The 26391-nt window shown below is 46.7% G+C and overlaps 1 protein-coding gene across 1 annotated transcript in view; it reads left to right on the top strand.

The window, feature by feature from the left end:
• Positions 1-10154: 10154 nt before the first annotated feature.
• The window catches only part of TROAP (trophinin associated protein), a 50057-nt gene continuing 33820 nt past the window's right edge, over positions 10155-26391 (top strand). The window contains exons 1-3 of the mRNA XM_073614030.1: positions 10155-10458; positions 14648-14989; positions 16388-16604. Of these exons, the coding sequence (XP_073470131.1) occupies positions 14738-14989; positions 16388-16604 (469 nt within the window). The 5' untranslated portion in view covers positions 10155-10458; positions 14648-14737. The remainder of the gene's footprint in view (positions 10459-14647; positions 14990-16387; positions 16605-26391) is intronic.

Here is a 26391-nt window from a genome sequence, read left to right as displayed (position 1 = left end):
CAGGCAACTAATAAAAGGATGTTTGACATGAAGAGGAGAGGGGAATTGTGCCTTCAATAGGGCGATCAAGTATGGCTGTCTACCGCCAACCTCAGGATGACTTGCCCCACAAAGAAACTGGCACCCAAATTCCACTGGTCCCTTCCCGGTCAAGAGGAAATTAAATGAAGTTTCATATGAACTTTCCTTACCTGATTCACTTAAAATCCACCCAGTATTTCATGTTTCACTACTAAAGCCTGCAGTGCCGGATCCCTTCCCAAACAGGGGATCGAGACCACCTGAACCAGTAATTGTTAATGGGGATAAGGAGTTTGAGGTGGAGGCCATCTTGGATTGTAGAAGAAGAGGAAACCAGATTTAGTACCTGATCAAGGGGAAGGGGTATGGTCCAGAAGAGAACTCCTGGGAACCCAAGCAGAATGTCCATGGCCAAGAGTTAATCCAGGCCTTCTTTCGCAGCCATCCTCAAAAGAGAGCTCTCCTGGGCACCCGGAGGTTGCCCTTAAGGGGGGGGGCAATGTAGGGACGTGCTGCCCACATTAGAAGATGTGTGCCAATGCGCATGCGCAAATTACGGACATTGCGCACAAATGTGTGCATGCGCACGTGTTAGATGCACTTTGGCGGCTAATGGCCTATAAAAGACGCTTCAGGGGCACTAGGTCCTTGCGGTTTGATCTGCAGCTGTTGCCTGAAACCTGACTCTGTGCTTGTATCCTGTTCCAGTGTTTGACCCGACTTCCTGACCACGCTTCTATTTCCAGTCCTGACCTTTGGCTTGTTTGACCCTGCTTCCTCCTGTTTGCCGGCCTGATCACCTGTTGCCAAACCCAGCCTGGACTCTGACTACTCTCTGCCTGCTGTTTATGTTGATTGCTCTTCTGTGTATGACCTGGCTTGTCTGACCCTGCTCCAGCCTGCAGTTCTGCATCCGTTGCTCTGCATCCACGGCATGCCTGAACCTGCTGACCTGCGCCTACTGCTCTCCATCTGCAGCATACCTGCATCTTCTGATGTGCACCTGCTGCCCTGCACCTGCAGCACTCCTGCACCAGCTGTTCCGGCTTCTCATCTGGCCTCTAAAGAGAACCCTGCAGGCACTCTTACCCCACCGTGCTCTTACCACAACTGTCTCAACTCCAGTGGTCTCCGAGCCGGGGTTGTACGAGAGGTCTCCCTCTGCACGTCAGGCTCACACCCAAGGTATGTGACACTTCCACCAAACCTCCTGCTCAGTTGGTAGGCCCTCTGCCTGTAGTGCCTGTCTTGGTGGAGGCAATTTATACAACAGCCATTCTTGATTCAGGTGCTCAGGTTACCTTGCTGACCAGAAACTTTTACAAGAGGTATTTGTCATACACACCCTTATGAAAGTTGGAAGATATAGAAATCCAGGGTATTCAAACGGAGGATTACCCTTGTGATGGATAGCTGCGGATCAAGTTGTCGTGTGATCCATTGAGGACTGGGAAGCCTCATAAATTTGAGACACTAGCCATTGTATGCCCTTGGCTGCCAGGGTCCACAGGAAGTTCATTGATCGTTGGTACCAACACAGATCTGGTGAAGCAGCTGTTAGTCCCTGTTGTTCACAGATGTGATCCCTCACCTCTTTCAGCAGAAAAGCGAGAAGTTCCTCTGTCCCCTACAGTGGATGAAGAAGGATCCACAGCAGAAGCAAAAGAGACTGATCTGCAGGAGGCAGAAGCAGACAAACAGGAAGAAGGGGCTAGTGAACCTACTGTGCCAGAGCTAGTGGAACAGAGAAAACGAAGAGTCATTCCCCAGTTCAAGAGACCAACCTATGATATGTTGGGTGAGAGCTCCACAGAAGTTGTCCACTCCCCTCAAGGGACTCTTGACATGCCTGACCTGTTTACCACTGCTTTGGTGAAGGGCAACCCTGACTCACCTCTTGGCACAAACTAGTAGGGTCACCCCTATAAAGGGTGGCCTGTGGGCAGGACAACTTCATTTCCTATGTTAATTGGTGGGAGGTTCCTCTGCCAGGTTCTTGCAAGAATTTAAATTGTTGTTTCATGAGTACATTAACCTGTTTCCTTCCACGTGTTTTTTAAAAGCATGTGCCAGGTCAAGGACTGTTACTTCCTTTAGAGGACCAAAGGTTCTTTGGTGGGGGGAGTGTATAGCGGGTGTCTCACTCTATAACCCGCAATCCTGGCAAGCTGGCCGGAACAATGTACACAGGCTTTCCAGCGTGAGTTAAGGAGAGCTGCCTGCTAGCAGTTGTAAGGGGGATTTCCTCCCCTCCTTCTTCCTGTTTTCACTGGCTGAGTTAATATAATGAGAGCTGACACACACAGAGCTCTGCATTCAGTGGCCTCTCTTGTGCCCCTATTGGCCGGAAGAAGAAAACCAATTTAGGGCACAGGTACAACAACCAATGGAAGAGATTGTACTGAACTGCAGGGAGAGCTGCAATGGATTCTGGGACATGCAGTTCCCACACAAAACGGCCCCATAAACTGGTATACAGGGAGAAATACAAATCCCAAGATGCTTTGACAGGAAAGAAAAAAGACTCAATTTTGTGTCCTGAGGTAAAGTTCTATCAGCCTTGAGGGAGGGAAGAGACCAGACCTGTGGGAAAGATGCTGTCTCTCAGATGATCTCTCTGCGCGATTCAGCCCTCCATTGCCAGTTGGGACGTCCAGCCTGAGAGAGGGGGATCCCAGATGTATATCGAGGCGCATCTCTACGAACGGTGAACTGAGGGGACTGATCGGGTCGCCGGGAAAGTCTGCCAGTTCCAGGATGTTTGCTTGGGCCCTGTTTGCAGGAATTGGTGAAAGGGCATTTCTGCCCATCTGCAGGGAACAGAGACACTGCACTACAGAAGGAGTTATTTGAACACTCTATACAAACATCATTGCCAGTAGTCATCTTGCTGCCATTTGTAGTACTACAGGGATAAAGGATAAGGCTATCCATTTCTGGGACATTGTCTACAGGCATAATTGTCCTCTCACCTCGTTGAACAAAATCCTGTCTGTTTCACTTGATAATCTGGGCCAGTTATGTTGTTTGCCCTGCTATCCAGGAGTTAAAGTGCACCAACAAAAGTGGCTAGCTGAAGACACCAAATTGTATCTTTACTTACAAAAAAAGGACTGAAGCTGTTAATGCCATACGGATCCATACACATATTCAGGGCTCTGCATATGCATTGGGTGTGTGGGACGGTTTATCTATAAAGTTAATCCATTGTTTATTGACTTGAATAGGTGTGTAAAGTTGGGCCTGTGGTGCCAGGGGACAGTAGAGAGAGGCTTGCCACAAAGGGAGTCATTCCTCTGCTCTCCTCCTGCCTGGACTCATAGAGCCTATCTGAGAAAAGGCTCTGTTTCCACTACTGCGAGTTGTTGTGCGACTTGACACATGTCAAAATGAAGATATTTGCCAGCACACCACGGAACAGCGAAGATAGCATCCAAACGTGTAATTTATTGCATGATCATGCAATAAATTACACGTTTGGACGCTATCTACGCCGTTCCGTGGTGTGCTGGCAAATATCTTCATTGTGACTTGTACCAGTATCCAGCTGGTTGTTGCTGCAGCACCCATATTCATGAGCCCATCCAGGAATGTGTGCGATGGGAATATGAAGTATTAGTAGTATTAGTATTGTCAAGTCGCCTGACAAGTCATAACCCATGCATTTCAATGGTCCCGTTCTAATTGGTGCGACTCAAGTCGCAGCGACTAAAAAAAAGGTTTTTGCACTACTTTGTTCCGACTTCTGTGCGACTTGTTCTCACATGGTTTTCACCGGTCGCATGACATTGCATTAAAAAATCGCATTGCAAAGTCACACTGTAAATTGCGCGACTTTGGGGTTGCAATAGTGGAAATAGAGCCTAAAGGTAAACAATCTTAATTTGAAGTACCATATTGTGCTTTATTTACCATTCAAGTGTGCCTCTGCTCTTGGGGACATTCTAGTGTTTGGAATCCCCTGAAAGCAGCTTGAGAGCTATATTGCTCTTAATCTCAGTTATTGTTCTCCAGTTGATTATTTTGAATATTTATTTTTACTGTTTGTACACTCTTTTCCACGGAAATATTGCAGTAAAGACAAATTTCTGTGTTTTATCATAACCTGTGTGTTTCTCACTGTTCATTGCACCTACAATAATGCCAGGGGTGCCAGAGGGGCTGAGGCTGTTATTGGGGTTGAGAGGCAATAACAACGGAATGAACTAACTTAAGCAGCTCCTGCGGGGGTATCGCTACACCTGTAATGCTGCATCAGTGGATTGCAATCACAAGCGCTGCATGCGGCTGAGGTGCTGCCCCACAGACTTGCACTGATCACACATGTCCACTGAATGCAACATGCTGTTTAATTAATGTCTGTGGCTACAAAGCATAGAATGTCAGCATGTGTAAAGCTCTGAGCAGCTGTAAGTCTGTGTTCAGGTGGGCAGTCGATGGCGATAAAAATGTGGTTCAACCCCCCACCCCTGACTGCAAGTCTGAATAACCCCTAATAGTTATCATTCAAGGCATGCCTGGAATTTAACTATTTGGTAAAACTGTTAAATTGGTGGGTTTAGTTCAGGTTTTAATATATACCTGTCTCGTGCCACTGATCTTCACTGACTACTTATACTAAAGAAATCTTCTGCATTGAATGCATTCCAGGTGTGTCTGATGTCTGGTTTCCCAGTGATCGCTGTGGTTCTTTATGTGGGCTCCTATGTCATAACGGTTCCCTGTGGCAATCAGCAGGAAGAACCACAAAGTCTAATGCCGCGTACACACGGTCGGACTTTTCGTCTACAAAAGTCCGACAGCCTGTCCGACAGACTTCCGACGTACCTTCGGCGGACTTGCGGCAGACTTTCTTACGAACGGACTTGCACACACACGACCACACAAAAGTACGACAGCCTAGTACGCGGTGACGTACACCAAGTCCGACGAGACTATAAAACGGAAGTTCAATAGCCCGTACGACACCCTTTGGGCTCCTTCTGCTAATCTCGTGTTTATCTCGTGTTAGTAGAAGTTTGGTGAGAGACGATTCGCGCTTGTGAGACTCGTATTTTTCAGTTCGTTTTAACTGTTGTTCAGTCTGTGCTTGTGAGGTTTGTATCTGCTTTTCAGTGCGTTTGGTCAGTTGGCATTGAGAAATCTTTGTTTTATTGGCCGCTCGTTCCTGATTTTCAGGTCGTTCTTCACAGGCCTTGCTGTTCTTCAGTGCGTTCTGTTTAGTGCGTTCTGACCAGCCGACCGTTTTGAAGCCATGTTACCTGTACGTACTCGTCGTAGAGCTCGTGCATTGTATGTGCTTGGTGCTGTAGTTTATTCTTCAGCCCAAGACCAGTCCATGAACAGGGCGAGGAGGAGTTCATGGACCAAGAATTGGTTGCTTCAGCGTGACCAGTTCTGTCACATGCCTTTGCTCCGTGAGATCCGTGAGAATAATCCTGAGGATTTCAGGAACTTTCTCCGGATGACGGACCCCGTTTTTGACCGTTTGTTGGCTTTGCTGACCCCCTATATCAGCAGGCAGGATACCTGCATGAGGCAGCCCCCCCTCCTCCTCCTCCTCCTCCTCCTCCTCCTCCTGCCACAACTGAAACACCAGAGCCACAGCCTCAAAAGAAGGCTACAGGGAAGGCTGCAGGGCAGCGTGGAGGAAAGGCTGCAGGGAAGAGAAGAAAATGATGACCTGGGTTCAGTCTGGTCTGACAGAAGACGCAGGCTGTTGTAGGACCACAGTCTGGGGACATCTAGATCATCTGCTGGTGCTGTTGATCTCTGGGATTCTTGGACCAGATTGTGCTCCCTCTTATATGGACTCCGCAAGATCCCAATTTTCTGGTACACCGACTTTTTACAGCGTTGACTTCCTCTTTATTTTATTTTGACCATGAATAAATGGATCATTTTTTGAGTTTAGCAAAAGACTTTATGTTTTTTCTTTGAAATCATTGATTTTACACACAATGTTAAATTAACAAGGGACAACAATCTCATTGAGTTTGAAAAAAAACACACCAAAAATACATTACTAATGTTAATAATGTTCAAGTGGTAAGTCTTGAAAATCCAAAAATTTACGTAACCAAAAACGGTGCTTTGGGTTAACTTTATCTAAAAACTAAAAAATAATCACTATAAAAAAAAAAAAAAAGAATAATGGGTTCTTTGTGGTAACTTTACAAACCTAAAAAAAAAAAAGGGGAAAAAGTATTATTAGTATGGAAACATTGTTTTTAAAATGCATACTATATCATTCATGAGATCAAAGAGAAAAAGAATCCAGAAATCAGTTTGGGAGAACTCTGATTATGAACAGCAAAACACCTTCGTTCTTTATAGAGCTTTCGTAAAGAAGAAATAAAATGCGCTGCATTCAACGATCACAGATTTTGCAGCGTGATGAATGTGCTACCTACAATACGAACACTAGTTTTACTAGACCGAGTGCTTCCGTTTAGTTTTTGCTTATGAGCATGCGTCGTTTTTTTGTCCGTCGGACTAGCATACAGACGAGCGGACTTCGGGGTCCGTCGTACTTACGACGTAAAGATTTGAAGCATGCTTCAAATCTAAAGTCCGTCGGATTTGAGGCTAAAAAAGTCCGTTGAAAGTCCGGAGAAGCCCACACACGATCGGATTACCAGCCAGCTTTAGTCCGTCAGCGTCCGTTGGACTTTTGTAGACGAAAAGTCCGACCGTGTGTACGCGGCATAAGGGTTTGTTCACACCAATTTAAGTGCTGCAAACATGCGTTTCCATGCGTGTTTCCCACATCACTCTGGAGCATGCTTGTAGGTTGGGTTGCTGGTTATCCAGGTTACTCAGGTAGGAAGGGGTTAAATCTTTCTTTGCACTTTCCTAGGCATTTTCTGGGCTTTGCCCTCCACCCTGTGCTGTATATATAAGAGAGATGGCTCTGCTTGGGGAGTGTGGAGCCTGCATGGGAAGAATCAGGAGGCCAAGATTGAGGATATAGCTACAAGCAACATCTGGATTGCACTTCCTGAGCATGGACTCTGTCTCTCAAGGGCTCTTACCTCTGGGAAGGTATGCACTGGGTAGCCTGGGTCTAGTTAGTCAGGAATGAACTGCATCGTTGGACTGTGTTTTCTGTGTTGTCCAGTAAAGTCTGTTCAACTGATTTTTGCCTGGTCTGAAATTATTTCAAGGGTTGCATGGAGGTACGTGGTGTATCTGGAAGAACAAGGCCTGAAAAGCACACATGAGGTGAAGCGAAAGGAACAGAAAGCCACCACAAAGGGTTAACTCATCCAAGGAGCTGGGGGGAAGTGTGTAGTTGCTAAGGGTAACCATAGACTAATGGGAATGTAATAGCAGCCAAATAGCAAAGAGTTCTACCAGGCATGGGTGATAGGTCCTCCTGTAGCAAGAGGGTCGGTGCTCTGACTTTATCCCTAAGGCTGAGTTCACACCTATGCGATGCCAGACATCACATGTGATTCGTACCGCATTGCTGTGCAGATTACATGTGATGTCTATGTGATGTGAATTCAGCCATACAGTTTGTATGGCTAAAATCGCATCTCATTAGCACCAAAATAGTGCAGGACCCCCTTTTTTTTTTTTTTTGTCCGCACTGGAACCAGAGCGCATGGATGTTCAGACCCATGCAATCTGATTCCATCTGATTTCACATTTGCAGTTCTGCGAACAGATTTGAGGGTGTCATTAACTTTATATTGACACCCGCAGCGGTTTGCAGAGAGCAGAGAGTCAGATACGATGCGGGAACCCGCATTGCACCAGTGTGAACCCAGCCTTACGCTGGGTTCACCAAAAGCAATCGGGACTGAACCCACAGTATGGAGACCCCAAGGACCTAGCCGCAAGTGCGGGAGAGCTGAAGGAGATAATTAAGTGCACACATGAGGTCCGTGCTTAGTGCACGGCGGGACCCCATTCTGTCACAGGAGTGAGGTGACAGAGGAAAGCTGGACTGGTGGAGCGGGACACAAGCTCAGCGCCCTCCCCCCACCCTCGTAAATGCTACATTCTGGTAGAGCTGCATGATTAATCTTTAAGAATCTAAATCGCAATTCTTTTCCCTTCCTGATCTTAAAACAGCATTTCCCAATTCTAAGTGCAGAGAGTTCTCTGACTGCTGGAAAAAAAAAAAAAAAAAAATCCAGGCAGCCTGCCAAGTTTTATCACAACATCCAGATAACTATAAACAAAGTAACATTTCATTCTTGAATCAAAGGGATGAACCTCTGTCTGTAGATGAGGGAAGTTTATCCACCTAAGGCCCGGTTCATACTTGTGCGATGCCAGACTTCGCATGCAATTCGCAGCGCACTGCTGTTCACATTACCTGCGATGTCTGTGCGGTGTGATTTCAGCCATACAGATAGTATGGCTGATATCGCACCACATTCGGTCCAAACATGCACAGGACCCTTTTTTCTGTTTGGACCAGAATCCGATCGCATGTGTGTTCACACATATGCGATCCGATTCATGTCCTAACTGTCAATTCGTAGTGCGATACGCGAGTTGAACTGGGGGTGTCGTTAACAATGTATTGACACTCCCCAGCAGTTCGCATATGGCAGTGTGAACTGCCATGCGAGTCAGTGGATTTGCAGGGTTCTCGCATCGCACAAGTGTGAACCGGGCCTCAAGACTAAACATTTTTCTAACACTCGCTGCTTACAAGCTAAAATCGATATTTATTGCTAGAAAATTAGGCAGAACCCCCAAACATTTTATATTTTTTTTTTAGCAGAGACCCTAGAGAATAAAATGGTGGTTGTTGCAATATTATATGTCACACTGTATTTGTGCAGCAGTCTTTCAAATGCAATTTATTTGGAAAAAATACAAAAAAAAACAAAACAGTAAAGTTAGCCCAATTATTTTGTACAATGTGAAAAATGATGTTACGCCGTGAGAATCATGATCTTTATTCTAAGCAAAAAAATTGTGACTACTTTTTTAGCCAAAATCGTGCAGCTCTACATTCTGGTAGACAAGGTGTGCAGCGATAAGGGATCTGTATGTTGCTACATAGCTGCACAAGGTGTATGGCTTACTTCTAATCCAATGTTAAAGCGGTAGTAAACCGCTGTTTTTTTTTGTTTTTTTTTTGGAACCTGCAAGGTAAAGTCATAATGTGCTAGTATGCATCGCATGCTAGCACATTATGTGAAACTTACCTTAGAACGAAGCCTTCCAGCGACAAGCTGTCACTGCTTACAAGGCTTCCATCTTCACCCGTCTTCCTTCCGGGTTGTGTGAGTGGCCAAAGCCACGATGACATCATGCGAGCCTCCGTTTACAGCACAGGACTCTGAAGGAATGGCCCAGGTGGCCGTTCCATTAGAGCGCATTTGCCGGTGAGGTAACCAGCTGCATGTACTATAAATATCTCCTAAAGGGCACACGTTTAGGAGAAATTTTCAGTAACTATAGGTAAGCCTTACTATAGACTTACCTATAGGTGCAAATTATACATGAGGGTTTACTCGTACTTTAATATTGAAGCCCACATGACTGCGGCCCTGTCTGGTCCCGGGCATTAGTGAGCTCGTATATGAGAAAGTTACCCCCACACGCAGGAAGAGTAGATCCCGCCCACACACTACTCTTATTATACACGCATGGGTGCCATTAATTGACAATGGCACCCCAAATGCATCTAGCAAACATGCACGTTTTTGTGCATTCTCGCTTGGCATCCCAATGAAATTAATGAAAAAATGCGCCACATTGGAACTCGCAAAAACATAGGCATGCATTATGGTGTGAACTGGCCCTAAAGGAAGATCTGACACTCTTGGAAATGTTGGATGCAGAAGATTCTTTATGTATCAGTAGGTAAGAAACTCTGCAAGAGAGTGATAGTCTATGGAAGCAGGAAGACTGGTTTTTCATTATATCCAAACCCAACTACAAAAATGTATCATATTGCAGCTTACCACTCATTCGATTTGGGGGCTACATTAGTTTTATTTTTTCCAGGCTAAATATATATATTTCAGAGATACATCTCCACTACCCAACATTGCCCTACCGACAAACAACAATCATGGCGTCTCGGGCTTCAAGAATCCCACTGAGCATGCGCTCGTGTTCATACAGCCCTTTTTGTGTGATTCCCTCAAGTCTCGCCCCTAACGGTTTCCAGGGTAATGAGATCTTTTCATTCCGATGCCCAATCAAGCTGAAGTTACGTGTGGATAACCCGCCTACTTGATGTCTTGACGTCTTTTTCGGTTTCCCATTGGTTAGCCGGACTCTGTCGCACTTAGTTTATGCTAGCCAGTTACCCAATCAGAGGGTGCTGCTTTTTACGAACTGCGAAAGTTGTGGAAGGGCCGTGTTATCAGCTGAGTGTTGGGGCTTGTCGGGGCCGAGACCGGCGCTGGGCCCGGAGCAGAGCCTGGCTCCATGTGCCGAGGAGCGGGGACGGTCCGCTGTGTATGTATTCCTTCTGTAGTGTGAGCGTGTAGAGCCAGCATGGTGTGTGTGTATATAGGTGTGGATGGGAACTTGGCCCAGGACAATGGAGCCATACCTCACCCTGCACTCATGTGGGCCCGGTATTCTCCTTCCTTCATCCTCTAGGGCAGAGCTCGCCAAGCAAAGGGCCACTTCACTGTCCTCCAGGATTCTTACTTGTGATCAGTGGAAGCAAGAAATGCCACATCATTGGATTTAATGGGAGGAATAGTGCCTTATTGATGCTGTCAGAGTTCTGGTGTAAGTGGGAGAAATAGTGCCCCATCATTGGTGTCAGCCGGAGTAGTGCCCCCCCCCCATTGGTGTCAGCCGGAGTAGTGCCCCCCCCCCCCCCATTGGTGTCAGCCGGAGTAGTGCCCCCCCCATTGGTGTCAGCCGGAGTAGTGCCCCCCCCCCCCATTGGTGTCAGCCGGAGTAGTGCCCCCCCCCCCATTGGTGTCAGCCGGAGTAGTGCCCCCCCCCATTGGTGTCAGCCGGAGGAGTGCCCCCCCCCATTGGTGTCAGCCGGAGGAGTGCCCCCCCCCATTGGTGTCAGCCGGAGTAGTGCCCCCCCCCATTGGTGTCAGCCGGAGGAGTGCCCCCCCCCATTGGTGTCAGCCGGAGGAGTGCCCCCCCCCATTGGTGTCAGCCGGAGGAGTGCCCCCCCCCATTGGTGTCAGCCGGAGGAGTGCCCCCCCCCCATTGGTGTCAGCCGGAGGAGTGCCCCCCCCCATTGGTGTCAGCCGGAGGAGTGCCCCCCCCCATTGGTGTCAGCCGGAGGAGTGCCCCCCCCCATTGGTGTCAGCCGGAGGAGTGCCCCCCCCCATTGGTGTCAGCCGGAGGAGTGCCCCCCCCCATTGGTGTCAGCCGGAGGAGTGCCCCCCCCATTGGTGTCAGCCGGAGGAGTGCCCCCCCCCATTGGTGTCAGCCGGAGGAGTGCCCCCCCCATTGGTGTCAGCCGGAGGAGTGCCCCCCCCATTGGTGTCAGCCGGAGGAGTGCCCCCCCCATTGGTGTCAGCCGGAGGAGTGCCCCCCCCCATTGGTGTCAGCCGGAGGAGTGCCCCCCCCCATTGGTGTCAGCCGGAGGAGTGCCCCCCCCATTGGTGTCAGCTGGAGGAGTGCCCCCCCCATTGGTGTCAGCTGGAGGAGTGCCCCCCCCATTGGTGTCAGCCGGAGGAGTGCCCCCCCCCATTGGTGTCAGCCGGAGGAGTGCCCCCCCCCATTGGTGTCAGCCGGAGTAGTGCCCCCCCCATTGGTGTCAGCCGGAGTAGTGCCCCCCCCATTGGTGTCAGCCGGAGTAGTGCCCCCCCCATTGGTGTCAGCCGGAGTAGTGCCCCCCCCATTGGTGTCAGCCGGAGTAGTGCCCCCCCCATTGGTGTCAGCCGGAGTAGTGCCCCCCCCATTGGTGTCAGCCGGAGTAGTGCCCCCCCCATTGGTGTCAGCCGGAGTAGTGCCCCCCCATTGGTGTCAGCCGGAGTAGTGCCCCCCCCATTGGTGTCAGCCGGAGGAGTAATGCCTCCCCATTGGTGTCAACCGGAGGAGTAGTGCCCCCCCCTCCCCATTGGTGTCAGCCGGAGGAGTAGTGCCCCCCCCCCCTCCCCATTGGTGTCAGCCGGAGGAGTAGTGCCCCCCCCCCTCCCCATTGGTGTCAGCCGGAGGAGTAGTGCCTCCCCCCACCTCATTGGTGTCAGTCTGAGGAGTAGTGCCCCAAGTGTGGGATAAAGGCAAGAAAAGGGTGACATTTGGCCCCCGAGCCGCAGTTTGGTGACCTTTGCTCTAAGGCAGGGATGTGCAATTAGCAGACCTCCAGCTGTTGCAAAACTACAAGTCCCATCATGCCTCTGGGTGTCATGCTTGTGGCTGTCAGTCTTGCTATCCTCATGGGACTTGTAGTTCTGCTAAGAGCTGGAGGTCAGCTAATTGCATATGCCTGCTCTAAGGGTTTCTTTAGGCTTGGTTCACCTCTATGCATGTGTGGTTGATGCGTTTTTGAGGCCCATTATCTGACATGCTCTGCATTTGTGTTTTTGGAAAGTGTTGATGTTGCCAGGAGGAGGTGTCTGTTATCATTATTAAAACATACCAAAAATGCATGCACATGTGTTTTTCATGCAATTTCCATTGAAGTTTATAAAGCCAAAAACTCACTGTGCTGCATGTAAAAAAAAAAAAAAATATCCCCGCATCAGTGTGAACATGACCCATAGGTACTAATATTATTATTAATATTCTACAAATCTCCAAATGCACAGCAAAATGCATAAGCGTGAACTTACCCTTAGTTCACACCTATGAGTTCAGGGTGGCCTGCGTTTGTGCGGACACAGCAACCCATTACCTTGAATTGGCTTCTGTACTTGTGGAAAATTCAGGCATAAGGTCCTTGCATCTTTTTAAAACTGCAGTTGTAGGAAAATTTCTTGGCGCTTTTGCACCATGTGATTTCCTGCACTGTGCGTTTTAAATGGGTGGGGGGGGGGGGTGCGCAATGAAGAATAAATGGCAATCCCACACCTCTGTAAAAGAGCAGCCTGTGTTGGTTATGGGGACTTTCACAGTGATGCAGTGTGGCTTTCCTGCAGCGGGGGTGCAGTGTACCCGCAGGTTACCTGTGCTTTCCCATAGATCTCTATTAGATCTAACAGTTTTGGTGCCTTTTCTGGAATGCAGGAATTATGGTGCGCTTTCAGAATATGCACCAAAACCACTGTATGCAATAGAAGTCTAAGGCAAAGTGCAGATAACTCGTGTGAAACCCACTGGATAACCGCACCGTTTCAGTATGAAAGAGCTTTAATTGTTTTATTTCAATTTATTTTCTATACTAAGTTTGATTTACATGCATTTACACATGTGTGTTCATGCATGTTTTTGGTGCAGGAAAATGCAGAATGCTGTATTTATTTATTTTTTTCACATGAAAGCACTGCAGGGTTGTAAACTAGGCATATTGGTATACATTCATTTTTCTTGGATATGTATTTTTGCTGTGTGTTTTGCCGCTTTTTAAAAACATATTTGACCGCATCTAGAGCCCTAGTAGACCGCTTCACTTTTGCTACAACAAGCCCTTGTTTATAAAACAATCACTTTGTATAAATGCACTTATTACTCCTAATAATTGCATCCCCCCCCCCTTCCCTAATTAAAGCGGTTGTATACCCACAGGAAGTTAAAAAAAAAAAAAACCCTGTAAGGCAAAGGCATAATGAGCTAGTATGCACCGCATACTACTAGCTCATTATGAAATACTTAACTTAGATTGAAGCCCCCGTATCGCTGGCCGGCCCACGCAGAGGGAGCCGACATTTTGCCCTCAGCGTGTCTTCCACATTTGCGGCTCCAGCGATGCGAGTGGCCGGAGCCACGATGATGCGCATGGGAGTCTTCTTCCCAGCAAGGTCCGGCAGCGTCCGCCAGACCAACAGCCGGGTATGCACAGCGCATGCAGCGGCTGCATGCAAAGGGAATATCTCCTAAACCGTACAGGTTTAGGAGATATTAATTTTACCTACGGGTAACCTTTTATTATAGGCTTACCTGTAGGTGTAAAAATTACAAATGAGGGTATACAACCACTTTAATACTTTGTCAATTGTAAGGGCTTGTTCACACCAGCAACTACACATGCAAGTGAGCGACGTCATGGCAGCTTGCCCATTCAAATGGCCAGAGCACAAACCTGGAAAGAAGACCAGGCGTGAATGAAAGCGCTGGCAGCGATGAAGGCACGCTGCAGGAGGGCTTTGTTTTAAAGCTATGTCTGTCATAATGTGCCAGCATGCAATGCATACTAGCACATTATGGCATTAATGTGCAGGGGGTCTGGCCATTTTTTTTTTTTTTTTTAGAGAGTACTACCGCTTTTAAGTATTAGTGCAAACCATTGCCTGTTAAAACGCAGCACTGCATGCTATCACACATCAACTCCCACGTTGCAGTATGAGCAGACTCTTAATCTATGGTAGTATTATGTATGTAGTTTCTGTAGTAGCTGTTGTCACTCTTCTATTTCTTTCTCTAAAATATTTTCCTGTTTGTGTTACAGTAAGAGATGCCTGCAAATATTTGTTTCCATTGACAACCCTATGCTATTGCTGTCAGTGTTATGAAAAGTGTACAGAGGATATTTGGAATATTATTATATATGGTTTTAATTTTCCTATAGGTCTTGTTTATTCAAATTCTTATGTTTGGAGAAGGCCCTTAGTGGCTTTTTAAACTTACTTATAAGTGGCACCTACACTGTTATTTGGAAATGCAGTCATACAATGATGCTCCCATGGATGTATCCAAAAAGCTCTCCATTGCTGAAAGAAACTGCCAGGGAAAAGGAAAAGAGAATTGTGTGACGTCTTCAGCATGTCTTCAGCAAAACAAGCAAAAGCAAACCGTACAGAATACAGAGCTACATGGGCCAACGAAAAGCAAGCTTCCAGTTCTGTCCAAAACCAGGGTACCTCCGGATTTCCAAAAGATGCATCAGAGCTGGCAAAGCCATTTTCAAAGGGTAAAATGAGAGCAAATCTAGGAAATGTTTTCAGCCACATGGCATTAATCTGTATATTTAAAGTGACCCAGTCAGCGTTGGGTCCAACCAAATCTAAATCCAGCCTGTAAAACAAGATGCCCATATAATATATTTTTTTTTTCTAGCACCAGCATAGCAGCATACTACCACAGGTATGCTGCCATGGATTTGTGCTAGGAAAGGAAAATTTGATACAATTTTCTGTTTTCCAGCATTTCATGTTTTAAAACTCTGCTGTATAGTAGATCCTGAACTGCTGCATGTATTGAGACACTACCAGGTTAACAGTTGGGGATCTACATGCAGTGGATCCCCCCCCCCCCCTTTCCCTGTTGCAGGCAGCCCCGCTCCCCCCTCACTGGCTGTGATTGACAGCATCCGGAGCCAATGGCTCTAACTGCTGTCTGAACTAAATAGGAGGGAGAGAGCTGAGGGGGCTTCTGCTCTTGCGCACACCGCTGGATTGAGATCAAGTTCAGCGCCCGTCAGCCGATGGGGTGCTGACATTGCTGGACTCCAGGACAGGTAAGTGTCCTAATTTTAAAAGTCAGCAGCTATAGTATGTGTAGCTGCTGACTTTTAATTTTTGGAGGGGGGAACTCCTGCTTTAGGTTTTTTTTTAGGTTGCTCTGATGCCACTTTTTTAAGACTGCGTACAAGTACCGATACTTTTTTTGTGTTAATATGACGTGTGACAGTGGCACTGATGGGGCATGGTGTGTATGTATGTGTATAATATATACATACACACACACACACACACACACACACACACACACACACACACACACACACACACACACACACACACACACACACACACACACACACACACACACACACACACACACACACACACACACACACACACATATATATATATATATATATATATATATATATATATATATATATATATATATATACATACTCTGCTCTAAAGACATGTGTGCATGCTGAATCATAGCTGTAAACACTTTTTGTTTTTTGCGTATTTTTGGAACTAGGAAAGGGATTTTGGAGTTGATTCTAGTTCATGTAGTTGGGATCTAGTAAGCTTGATGCCTATGTGTGTGTGGGAGTTATGTTTATATTCTATCCTTGTCCTTTATACAAGTCAGTAACTATATAACAGAAAGCTGCTGAGTCATAAGAGAGACAAACATACTTTGTCATGCCTTTTTCAAGGGATTGCTCTACTTCCTAGTATTATTTTATGACAGCTGGGAATCACATGGTTATGCCAGAATGTTTAGTGCTGCATATTTGTATAGTGACTAAATATAACCTAAAAAAAAAATGTCACTCTAAAAATTAGATATTCTCTAATTGTGTTTTTATGTCTTTCTGATGGTGTTTTGTGTTTACTTTACCCAGGGAAAAGCCGTATGCAAAAAATCTTGCACACGTCCCCAGCCTTTCAACTTTTCACAGAGGGGAGAACGCTCCCGAGTAAAAGTTCCAGATGTGAGCAATTCTGGAGCATCGTTGAGTGGGCAACCATCTTGTAAGTCTCCAGCAAGTCACAAAATACGGGAACCCCTAACAGATGTAGTTCTTGGCCAAAACAAAAAGGAATCCAGTGTTGTAAAGGGTATGTAGTCTGTCTTTGTAATGCTCATGACTTTATTACTTTCCATTCACTAAATATGAAGTATCGTTGAAGTAGCTAAATAAATAGAATAGAACAAACTAATAATATTTAGCCCAAAAGTTATCTGTGCTGCAGAAGGGTGGCTAAGTGGTTGTATTTTAGCCTCAGGATCCTGAATTTGATTTCCACCTGTTAAGGTTATCTGCTGCTGTCTCTAATTGAAAAGTGTGGATATGCATGCATTTAGAAGTAAACACTCTGAGACACGCTCATCACGATTACTTGTTACACTTCTAATTTATTTGAGGCGGTGCTAATGTTTTATACACAAAAATACCTCATTGCTGTGTTAGTCTAATATGTACATCTCATTGGTTAAGATAGAAGAGAAAATGGAGAAACTTCAGGTCGAGGTTTGGTTGTTGCTGGTTCTGTCTCTAGTTCCGCATTTTTCTGATACGTGGGATGCAGGGTGTACACGCCATTTTGAGAAGATAAAGAAACAGAGCAAATCTGTAATACTTATATAATGAGTAAGGAGAAAAACATGTATACACATAAGAAAATAGACGTTTTCAGATTATTATTATCATCTACATTACATTCGTTCACACACCAAAGACACTCCAGGTTTTCAGGCGTAATTAAACAAGCTGAAGCTGTAAGCCGATTGGCTAACATGCACAGGTGCACCAGATTTCTCACTCTCCAGTTTTAGTAAATCAACATCCATATGTGTCACGTTTTCTATGTAGTCCTTGTGTTTGCTCAGGTGTGTGTACCTGTAATAGGAATAATTATCTGGGGAATACTTATCAATTCTGTCACACAGCAAGGCATCACTATTTAGAAGCAGTAAAACTTATGCAACAGATTCATTACATGGCTCCAGCTGAGTAAAAATTTCCTTCTTTGGCTGCTCTAAAATCGCACTGCATCAGAATGAAACTTGAACCTGACCATTTCTTGCTACTTAAAGAGGAAGTAAACCCTGATGGGCGTTACTTCCTCTTTGTTTCCCTGCAAAGGTAAAGCATAATGGGCATTGCATAGTAGCCCATTTTGTGACACTTACCTGCAGTAGAAGCCCGCGATGTCCCCGTCTTCCTTGCTAGTAGCGAGCGTCCATTCTTCACTCCTCTTCCTTCCGGGGCTGCGAACTCAGGCTCTGTGACTGTAACTCCAGCGCATGTGCAGAAGAAATCGCCCTACGGCTATTTGCAAATATCTCCTAGACCATGCAGGTCTGGGAGATATTTCAAGCACATACAGGTGGTATTATTATTATTATTATTATTATTATTATTATTATTATAATAATACAGGATTTATATAGCGCCGACAGTTTACGCAGCGCTTTACAACATTAGGGCAGACAGTACAATACAATTCAATACAGGAGGAATCAGAGGGCCCTGCTCGTTAGAGCTTACAATCTAGGAAAAAGGGTCAAGTTATACAAAAGAGTAATAGCTGTGTGGGGGATGAGCTAATGGAGAAAATAGTGCAGTTGTTAGATGGAGGCAGGATAGGCTTCTCTGAAGGGGAAAGTTTTCAGGGATCGCCTAAACGTGGATCAATTTGGAGACAGTCTGACAGATTGGGGTAGGGAATTCCAGAGGATGGGCGAGGCTCGGGAGAAGTCCTGGAGGCCGATATGGGAGGAGGTGATGAGGGAGCTAGAGAGCAGGAGGTCTTGGGAGGAACGGAGAGGGCGATTTAGGTTGGTATTTTGAGACTAGGTTAGTGATGTAGCAGAGTTGTGGATGGCTTTGTAACTTATTGTTAGTATTTTGAATTTAATTCGTTGGGCGAGTGGTAGCCAATGGAGGGATTGGCAGAGAGGGGTAGCAGACACTGAGCGGTTGTAAGGTGGATGAGTCTGGTGGCAGCATTCATAATGGACTGAAGGGGGGATAGTCTATTTAAAGGTAAGCCAATGAGGAGGGAGTTGCAGTAGTCAAGGCGAGAGATAACCAGGGAGTGAATCAGGAGCTTTGTGGTTAGAAAGGGATGTAGTTTAGAGATGTTGCGGAGGTTGAGGCGGCAAGCTTTGGAAAGTGATTGGATGTGGGGCCGAAAGGAGAGTTCAGAATCCAGGATAGCACCTAGCACCTAGCACCCTGACACGGGTGGATGGTTTTGCCATTGCTCTTGACAGAGAAGTCAGGGGAAGAGGCACGTGGGGGAGGAAATATTATAAGCTCGGTTTTGGACAAGTTGAGTTTGAGGAAGTGGTGTGACATACATACAGATATGTCAGTTAGTAAGTTAGTGATGCGTGAGGAGACTGATGGGGTGAGTTGAGGGGTGGAGAGAGAGATTTGTGTGTCGTCAGCATAGAAATGATATTGAAAGCCGTGAGAGGCTATCAGCTGACCCAGGGAAGAGGTGTAGATTGAAAATAAAAGAGGTCCAAGAACAGAACCTTGGGTGACCCCGACAGAGAAGGGAAGAGGAATGGAGGAAGTAGAATTCTAAGTGACACTGAAGGTGCGTTGGGATAGGTCATTTTGTGAGTTTTAAAAGGGCAGTTTCTGTGGAGTGTTGAGGGCGAAATCCAGATTGAAGGGGATCAAGAAGGTTGTTTTTAATGAGGTGGTCACTCAGTTGGTTGTAAACCAGGCACTCAAGGAGTTTAGAGGAAAAGGGGAGCAAGGAGATAGGGCGTAGTTGTTAAGATATTGGTAGGGTCCAAGGACGGCTTTTTAAGTATGGGGGTGACCAGTGCATGTTTTAGAGCATTGGGGAAGATGCCAGAGGTGAGGGAGAGATTGAAGATGTGGGTTAGAGAGTGTAGGATGGGGTCAGAGGGCGACCATAGCATTTGAGAGGGAAATAGGGTCCAGGGGACAGGTGGTTAGGTGGGTGATAGAAAGGAGTTTAGCAACTTCGTCTGTAGTAGCAGATTTGAATAGGAGGAGTGTCAGTTGTACCTGTTGACATGGGGTCTTAGCTGGGGGAGATACCTGTAGAGTGGAGATTTCATCACGGATTGTATCAATCTTGTTTTTGAAGTGATTAGCGATCTCCTGGGCAGTGAGTAAGTCAGTGGGTGGAGGCGGTGGAGGACAAAGTAGAGAGTTGAAGGTATAGAAGAGTTTACGGGGACTGGATGAGAAGGTGTTAATAAGAGTTGTAAAATAGGTTTGCTTGGCAGTGTGGAGGAAAGAATAGTATTTTTGGAGGGCAGATTTGTATTGGTTGAAGTCTTTGTGAGACTTAGTCTTGTGCCACAGACGCTCAAGAGTGCGACTACGTTTTTTGAGAATTTTAGTGTCATCTGTTTGCCAGGGTTGTAGTGGTCGAGGCCTGATTCTGCGTGTAGTGAGGGGGTAATCTAGGCTTACCTGTAGGCTAAAGTGGTTGTAAAGGGTTTACAACCACTTTAATCTATTTAGAGTGAAAATCTCTCATCTTCAGTAATCTGTAGCAGTTGACTTGCCCTGAAATTCAGATGCATAGATGGCCAATACACTGTAAACATATTACAGAGACTTTGCAGAGATACTGGATTGCGTCTGTGTCATAAATGTCCCCTAATGTGTCTGGATTGCATTTTGATCCATGTCGGTGTAATCTAGTGAAGTTCAAAAAGTACTATAGGGTGGAAACGTGTAAGTGCTGTATTTGTGTTGTATATCTCAATAGGCTGAAGGTGGAAAAAAGACTTCAAATGAAACTTGTCAGGGTAGGGGTTTAAAATGGATCTTTGATACCTGCAAACGCAGTGATATGCTTGCTCTCAAAGAGCCGTTTGTAAAAAATCGCCTCTGCATTTGATTGCTAGTTTTAGTAATGACTTAGACCCCATACACACTATTAGATTTTCTGCAGATTTGATGTGAGCTTGTTGTCGGAAAGTCCGACCGTGTGTATGCTCCATCGAACATTTGCTGTTGGAATTTCTGCACAGAAATGTTTGCGAGCAGGTTCTCAAATTTTCCGACAACAAAACTTGTTGTCGGAAATTCTGAGCGTGTGTACACAAATCCGACACAAAAAATTCCACGCATGCTCTGAATCGAGTATGAGTAGCGCACTGGCTATTGAACTTCCTTTTTTATAGTCCCGTGGTACGTCGCCGCGTTCTTGACGTTCGGAATTTCCGACAACATTTGTGTGACCGTGTGTATGCAAGACAAGTTTGAGCCAACATCCTTTGGAAAAAAAATCCACAGTTTTGTTGTTGGAAAATCCAATCGTGTGTACGCGGGATAAGAGTTTCAATTGGTATGCAATCAGGCAGGCCCATGCACTACATGGTTTTGGTCAATCTGAAGACAAAAATCTAAGGTCCCTTTCACACTGGGGCGGCGTAGGCGGTAAAGCGCCGCTATACCCCCCGCTAGCGGCCGAGAAAGGGTTAAAAACCACCGCAAAACGCCTCTGCAGAGGCGCTTTGCCGGCGGTATAGCCACGCTGTCCCACTGATTTCAATGGGCAGGAGCTGGAAAGGAGCGGTGAATACACCGCTCCTTCCCCACTCCAAAGATGCTGCTGGCAGGACTTTTTTTCCCATCCTACCAGCGCACCGCTCCAGTGTGAAAGCCCTCGGGGCTTTCACACTGGATACAAAGCAGCGGCACTTTTGGGTTGGTTTGCAGGCGCTATTATTAGCACAATAGCGCCTGCAAACCACCCCAGTGTGAAAGGGCAGGTGCAGACCGGAACAGAGCCCACTTAACACTCCTGTTGCAGATTATGTAAGTCTGAAAAGGAGGGTTGAACACTGCTGGTATTGTCCACAAGAAACTTTATTGGCGACCGCTTCAATAGAACATGGTTCTGCCTGAGCAATGTTCAATAAAGTTTCTTGTGGCCCCCCCACCATCAGAAGTTGAGTCCTCCCTTATATCCTAGTGCACCCCCTTACTATGTGCTGCTGCCAGGATGAAGCTGGGGGCGGAGCTGGGAATCAGTGCTGGATCTGGAGGAGGACCAGAAGAGGGTTGGAATCAGCTGAATGCTGAGACCAGGAGAGGTGGGGACGAGGGGTTGCTGTGGATGCACAGAGGCACAGAAGGAGGAGTTCTGTCCTCTTCTCTCTGCAGCCGACTGCTGAGATGGGAGAAGAGACGAGCCTCTCCCTTGCTGCATGGAGAAGCGCAGGGTCTGGTAGAGAGTTCTATTCTCCTCTCTGCTTCTGACTACTGAGACAAGATTGGGGGGGGGGGGGGGGGACAAGGGGGGCTCTGCAACTACAAGGGCCACATTAAAATGGCCTGACAGGCCGTGTTTTTGACACGTGCAGTAAAGCCTCTTGAATACTTTCCAGTGATCAGCGAGGAGTGTGACCCTACTAAACAGTAGGAACACTTAAAGCATTATTAAACCCCAAAGCAAACAGCAAACATTTTATTATATTGCAGCTTACTTAGCTGTGGTGGCTGCATTAGTTTGCAAGTCTGTTTTTCAAAAGAGCAAGCTCTCTTCCAGGTGTATCCGTTACAGAGAGGAGACAAACCATTTACCACTGACGGGTGCTTACAATGATCAGCTTTTTTTTCGTGTAAAACCTTTATTCCAAAAGGGGGAAAAAAACAATAAGGTATTTTTCATTTTTTTTCATTTATTTTTTTTTCTTGTGCATTTATATCTGCTAGTATATCTAACACTCCCCTCCCCGCAGACTGACAGTGCTGTTGTCTGCTGTGCTCCTTTTGTCTTGAGTGGGGCCACTTTAATACAGGAGATGTTGCTGGCCAGATCACCAGGTGAAAACAGGGAAAAGAACCTTAAAAAAATAAATACATAAACCACTAACGCAGTCACCACATCTGATCGATGAGCTGCATTATATTACATTTTTTTTGGTTTAATTACACTTTAACAATGGAAGGGCATGCTGCTAGTACCAGGAACAAGGAAGCCTGTTCAGAAATGGTATTAGAGAGCTTTCTGAGTTGTAGAAATCCTGGGATCCTCTACAGTACATGTCAAACACAAGGCCCTTGGGCCAAATGCGCTTGCACCTCTCCTGCAGCACTCCCCTTGTCTCTGCCCCTACCTTGTCTCAATAGTCAGTAGCAGAGAGGACAGAACTCCTTTGCCTGATTCTGCGCTTCTTTGTGCAGCTGTAAAAAGGCTCATCTCTGCATCCCCCCCCTTCTCAATAGTCCACAGCAGAGAGGAGGACATAATTCCTCCTACAGATCCCAAACCTCTCTGCAGCCGCAGCCCCGCCTTGTCTCTGCCTCCCCTTGTTTCAGCATTCAGTGGACTCCGGAAGCTGATTCCTGCCCTCCTCTAGTCCTCCTCCAGACCCTGCACTTTCTTCTTCCCAGATCCACCTGCAGCTTCTTCCTAGCAGCAGCACAAGGTAAGGGGGTGCGTTGTAATGTAAGGGAAGGTGGGTGACCCTTGACTTCTGATGGTGGTGGGGTTCTTGACATCTGGTGTTAGGTGGGCTTGACATCTAATCTTGCAGATCTAACCGGCCCTTTGAGGGCAACCATAATGCTAATGCGGCCCGTGATGAAATTGAGTTTGAAACCCCTGCTCTACAGGGTAACGGTTTGCAGGCACCTGTAAGTGTAAAATTTACGAGCTATGTGCAAGCCAAGGGTTGTGTGAAATACAGATGTTGATCTGAAATTGGCAATGCTGAGGAAGTTGTTACTGGAGAGTACTTGCTCTTGCCTATTCATTTAAATCAAGGGAGCCCTTCCTTTTGAAGAGCGAGGGGCACTTTAGCGACTTGGTAACCAGTCACGGGCCACAATGAGCGGAGCATGCAGATGACAGGTCTGTGTCCACTCGGCATATGCAGAGCTGACACGAACACAGCCCGCTCTACTCTATAGGCCCTCTGATCCACCTACAGTACATAGAAAAAAGGGATGGATCCCCTTCTGGTTTTTTTTAAGCTGATCGGATTGGAGATAGGCAGGTGTAAAAGGACGCAAATCTGTTTACATCTGCCACTCTATAGAGGGGAATGAAGGGTTCAATTGGATCTGTCTGAAAAATGGACAGGCGGACCCAATTGGACCGATCCTGTGAAAGGGGCCTAAAGCTGCTTTCACACTGATGCGCTGCAGTTTACCTGCACCGTGGGTGCAGCACAGTCCACCTGTGTTTTTTCTGCTTTTAGAAAGCACACAAAACCTGCAAGTAATTTCAGAAGTCTATGCCTCAGTGCAGGTAACCCGCAGGTGCACTGCACTGCACTTGCAGATCAGTTTGAAAGCAGCTCAGTTTAATAAGTGTACCAGTGTAGAGAACAGATATGCCCACTTCTTCCTCAGGATTCCTGCAGGTATGGCTGGCGGCTGCTGCTGTCTGTCCCCCAGGCCAGATATGGCTGGCGGCTGCTGCTGTCTGTCCCCCAGGCCAGATATGGCTGGCGGCTGCTGCTGTCTGTCCCCCAGGCCAGATATGGCTGGCGGCTGCTGCTGTCTGTCCCCCAGGCCAGATATGGCTGGCGGCTGCTGCTGTCTGTCCCCCAGGCCAGATATGGCTGGCGGCTGCTGCTGTCTGTCCCCCAGGCCAGATATGGCTGGCGGCTGCTGCTGTCTGTCCCCCAGGCCAGATATGGCTGGCGGCTGCTGCTGTCTGTCCCCCAGGCCAGATATGGCTGGCGGCTGCTGCTGTCTGTCCCCCAGGCCAGATATGGCTGGCGGTTGCTGCTGTCTGTCCCCCAGGCCAGATATGGCTGGCGGCTGCTGCTGTCTGTCCCCCAGGCCAGATATGGCTGGCGGCTGCTGCTGTCTGTCCCCCAGGCCAGATATGGCTGGCGGCTGCTGCTGTCTGTTCCCCAGGCCAGATATGGCTGGCGGCTGTCCCCTAGGCCTCAGACATTGCAGAACTTCAAGCTACATGGGGTATAATTTTTGAAGCAAAAGCAAGGTGTAAACAGGACTAAGCTAACTATTTTATTTAGTGACTGGTGCTTTGACTAGTGTTCAGAGAGCTTTTAGCCGTTTAATTTGTGTTGAAGCCGAAGCAAGTGTAAATGAGCCCTTAGAGGACCAGTTGCATATAGCAATGTCCGTTGCCATACTGCACAGTAAAATGAACTTTTTAAAAAATAAATTAGAAATAAAAAGGAAATCTTTATATCTGTGGCTATGCTGACCCCCCCCACCACCACCACCACCACCACATCCTCACTACCACCACCACCACATCCTCACTTTGAGAAATATAACAGTAAAATGGAGAATTGTAGTATTCTCTGTGGGACACTTACTGGTTTCCCTGGTTTAACTCTTGCTAGCCCTGTCAGGGCTGTGTGAGCAGCAGTAGTATCTGCAATCCAATCCTGACAGTACCTGTTCATCTTTCTGCACCCTGCAACCCCTTTAGAGAGCCAGCATGAAGAGGGAAGGAAAACCCAGAAATGCCACACTCTTTCTGAAATCCTGAAGAGCGGGTTACTGACGCCTGTGGCTTGGCTGTGAATTGTATAATCTGATTAATCATCCAGCCTGCATTGACTGTTCATGGTTACGTGATAGCAAGGTGCAAGTTGTTGACTACGTGTGTTATTAGAACTGCGCACAATATTTAGAAAGTCAGTCAGCCCTTCTTGTACTTCCCTCTCAGATTTTTCCCTTTGTTTCCATATACAACTAAATATATTAATCATTATCCTACCCATAAGATTGTGATAATTCCTTGTATGAGTTCTCATGCTCTATGGGGTTGGGCGGCAGTGACCCACACTATACACATGGATGATCCCCCTGGTTGACAGTCGAGTCAACTTCCCTGTATGGCTTTCAATGAACCAGCTGACAGCTGCTCATCGTCCTCTTCCTCCCTCCTCGATCGGTGCTTGCCGCACCAATCATCCCTGACTGCTCCTCCAACCCTGTGTGCTCCTCCTCCACCCTTCCGTCCTCTCCCCGCAGCCGGCTTCCCTCCTCTCCTCTCTCACCGGCTGCGGAGATGTGTCAGGATGTCAGGTAAACCGGCCCCTTCCTAGTCTGAATTAAAGGCAGTGAGCGATCCCTACCGATTCGTTCCTGTGTCCTCTGATAACTGAGCAGAGAAAACTTTGCTTCGGTTTAGGAATGAACAGGAGCCTCTGTCTTCTGTCCATTCATCTTCAATGCTGAGGCTACAGAGAAAGGGACTGGGGAATCTGTGTCCTCAGCCCCTTTCTCTGACTCAGAGGAGATGTCAGGGGTCTGTTTAGACCCCTGATATCTCACCAAACCCGCACAACAGGGCTGAGGTTAAGAAATTAAACTGTAAAAAAAAAAAACTATAAAAAAAATAAACTACCGACACCATCCCCCACCCCCCGAAAAATAAAATGAAAAACAAAATTTGAATTAAAAAAAAAAACATAAAAATAAACTGCCCCCGACCAAAAAAGTCAATTGCTCTACTGACACAGTCTACTGGCCCCCAAAAAGCATTTTGAAAAAATGAAGAAAAAAAATACAAAAAAAATAATTTGTAAAAAAATAAATAAATAAAATTAAAGAACCACTGACACCGGCCATTGCTCTGACACCATCCTGCGCATTTTACCCACCACCATACATTCCACACTCCTCTCTTGTGCATACTACCCGCCGCCGTACACGCCACGCTAGTCTCCTGGGCATGCTACCCGCTGCCGTACACTCCACGCTCATCTCCTGCACATACTACCCACCACCGTACACTCCATTCTTGTCTCCTGCACATACTACCCACTGCCATATACTCTGCACTGTACATTCCCTATTTAACATTGCCGAATTCTGCACTCTGCAAGACGGTTATCTCAGATACTATTAAGACATGCCCAACATTTAGCACAATATAAGCCATGCCCACATTTCACCAT

The sequence above is a fragment of the Aquarana catesbeiana genome, linkage group LG02 (genome assembly GCF_042186555.1).
Source record: "Aquarana catesbeiana isolate 2022-GZ linkage group LG02, ASM4218655v1, whole genome shotgun sequence".
Lineage (NCBI taxonomy): Eukaryota > Metazoa > Chordata > Amphibia > Anura > Ranidae > Aquarana > Aquarana catesbeiana.
This window is presented reverse-complemented; position numbering and strand designations above follow the sequence as displayed.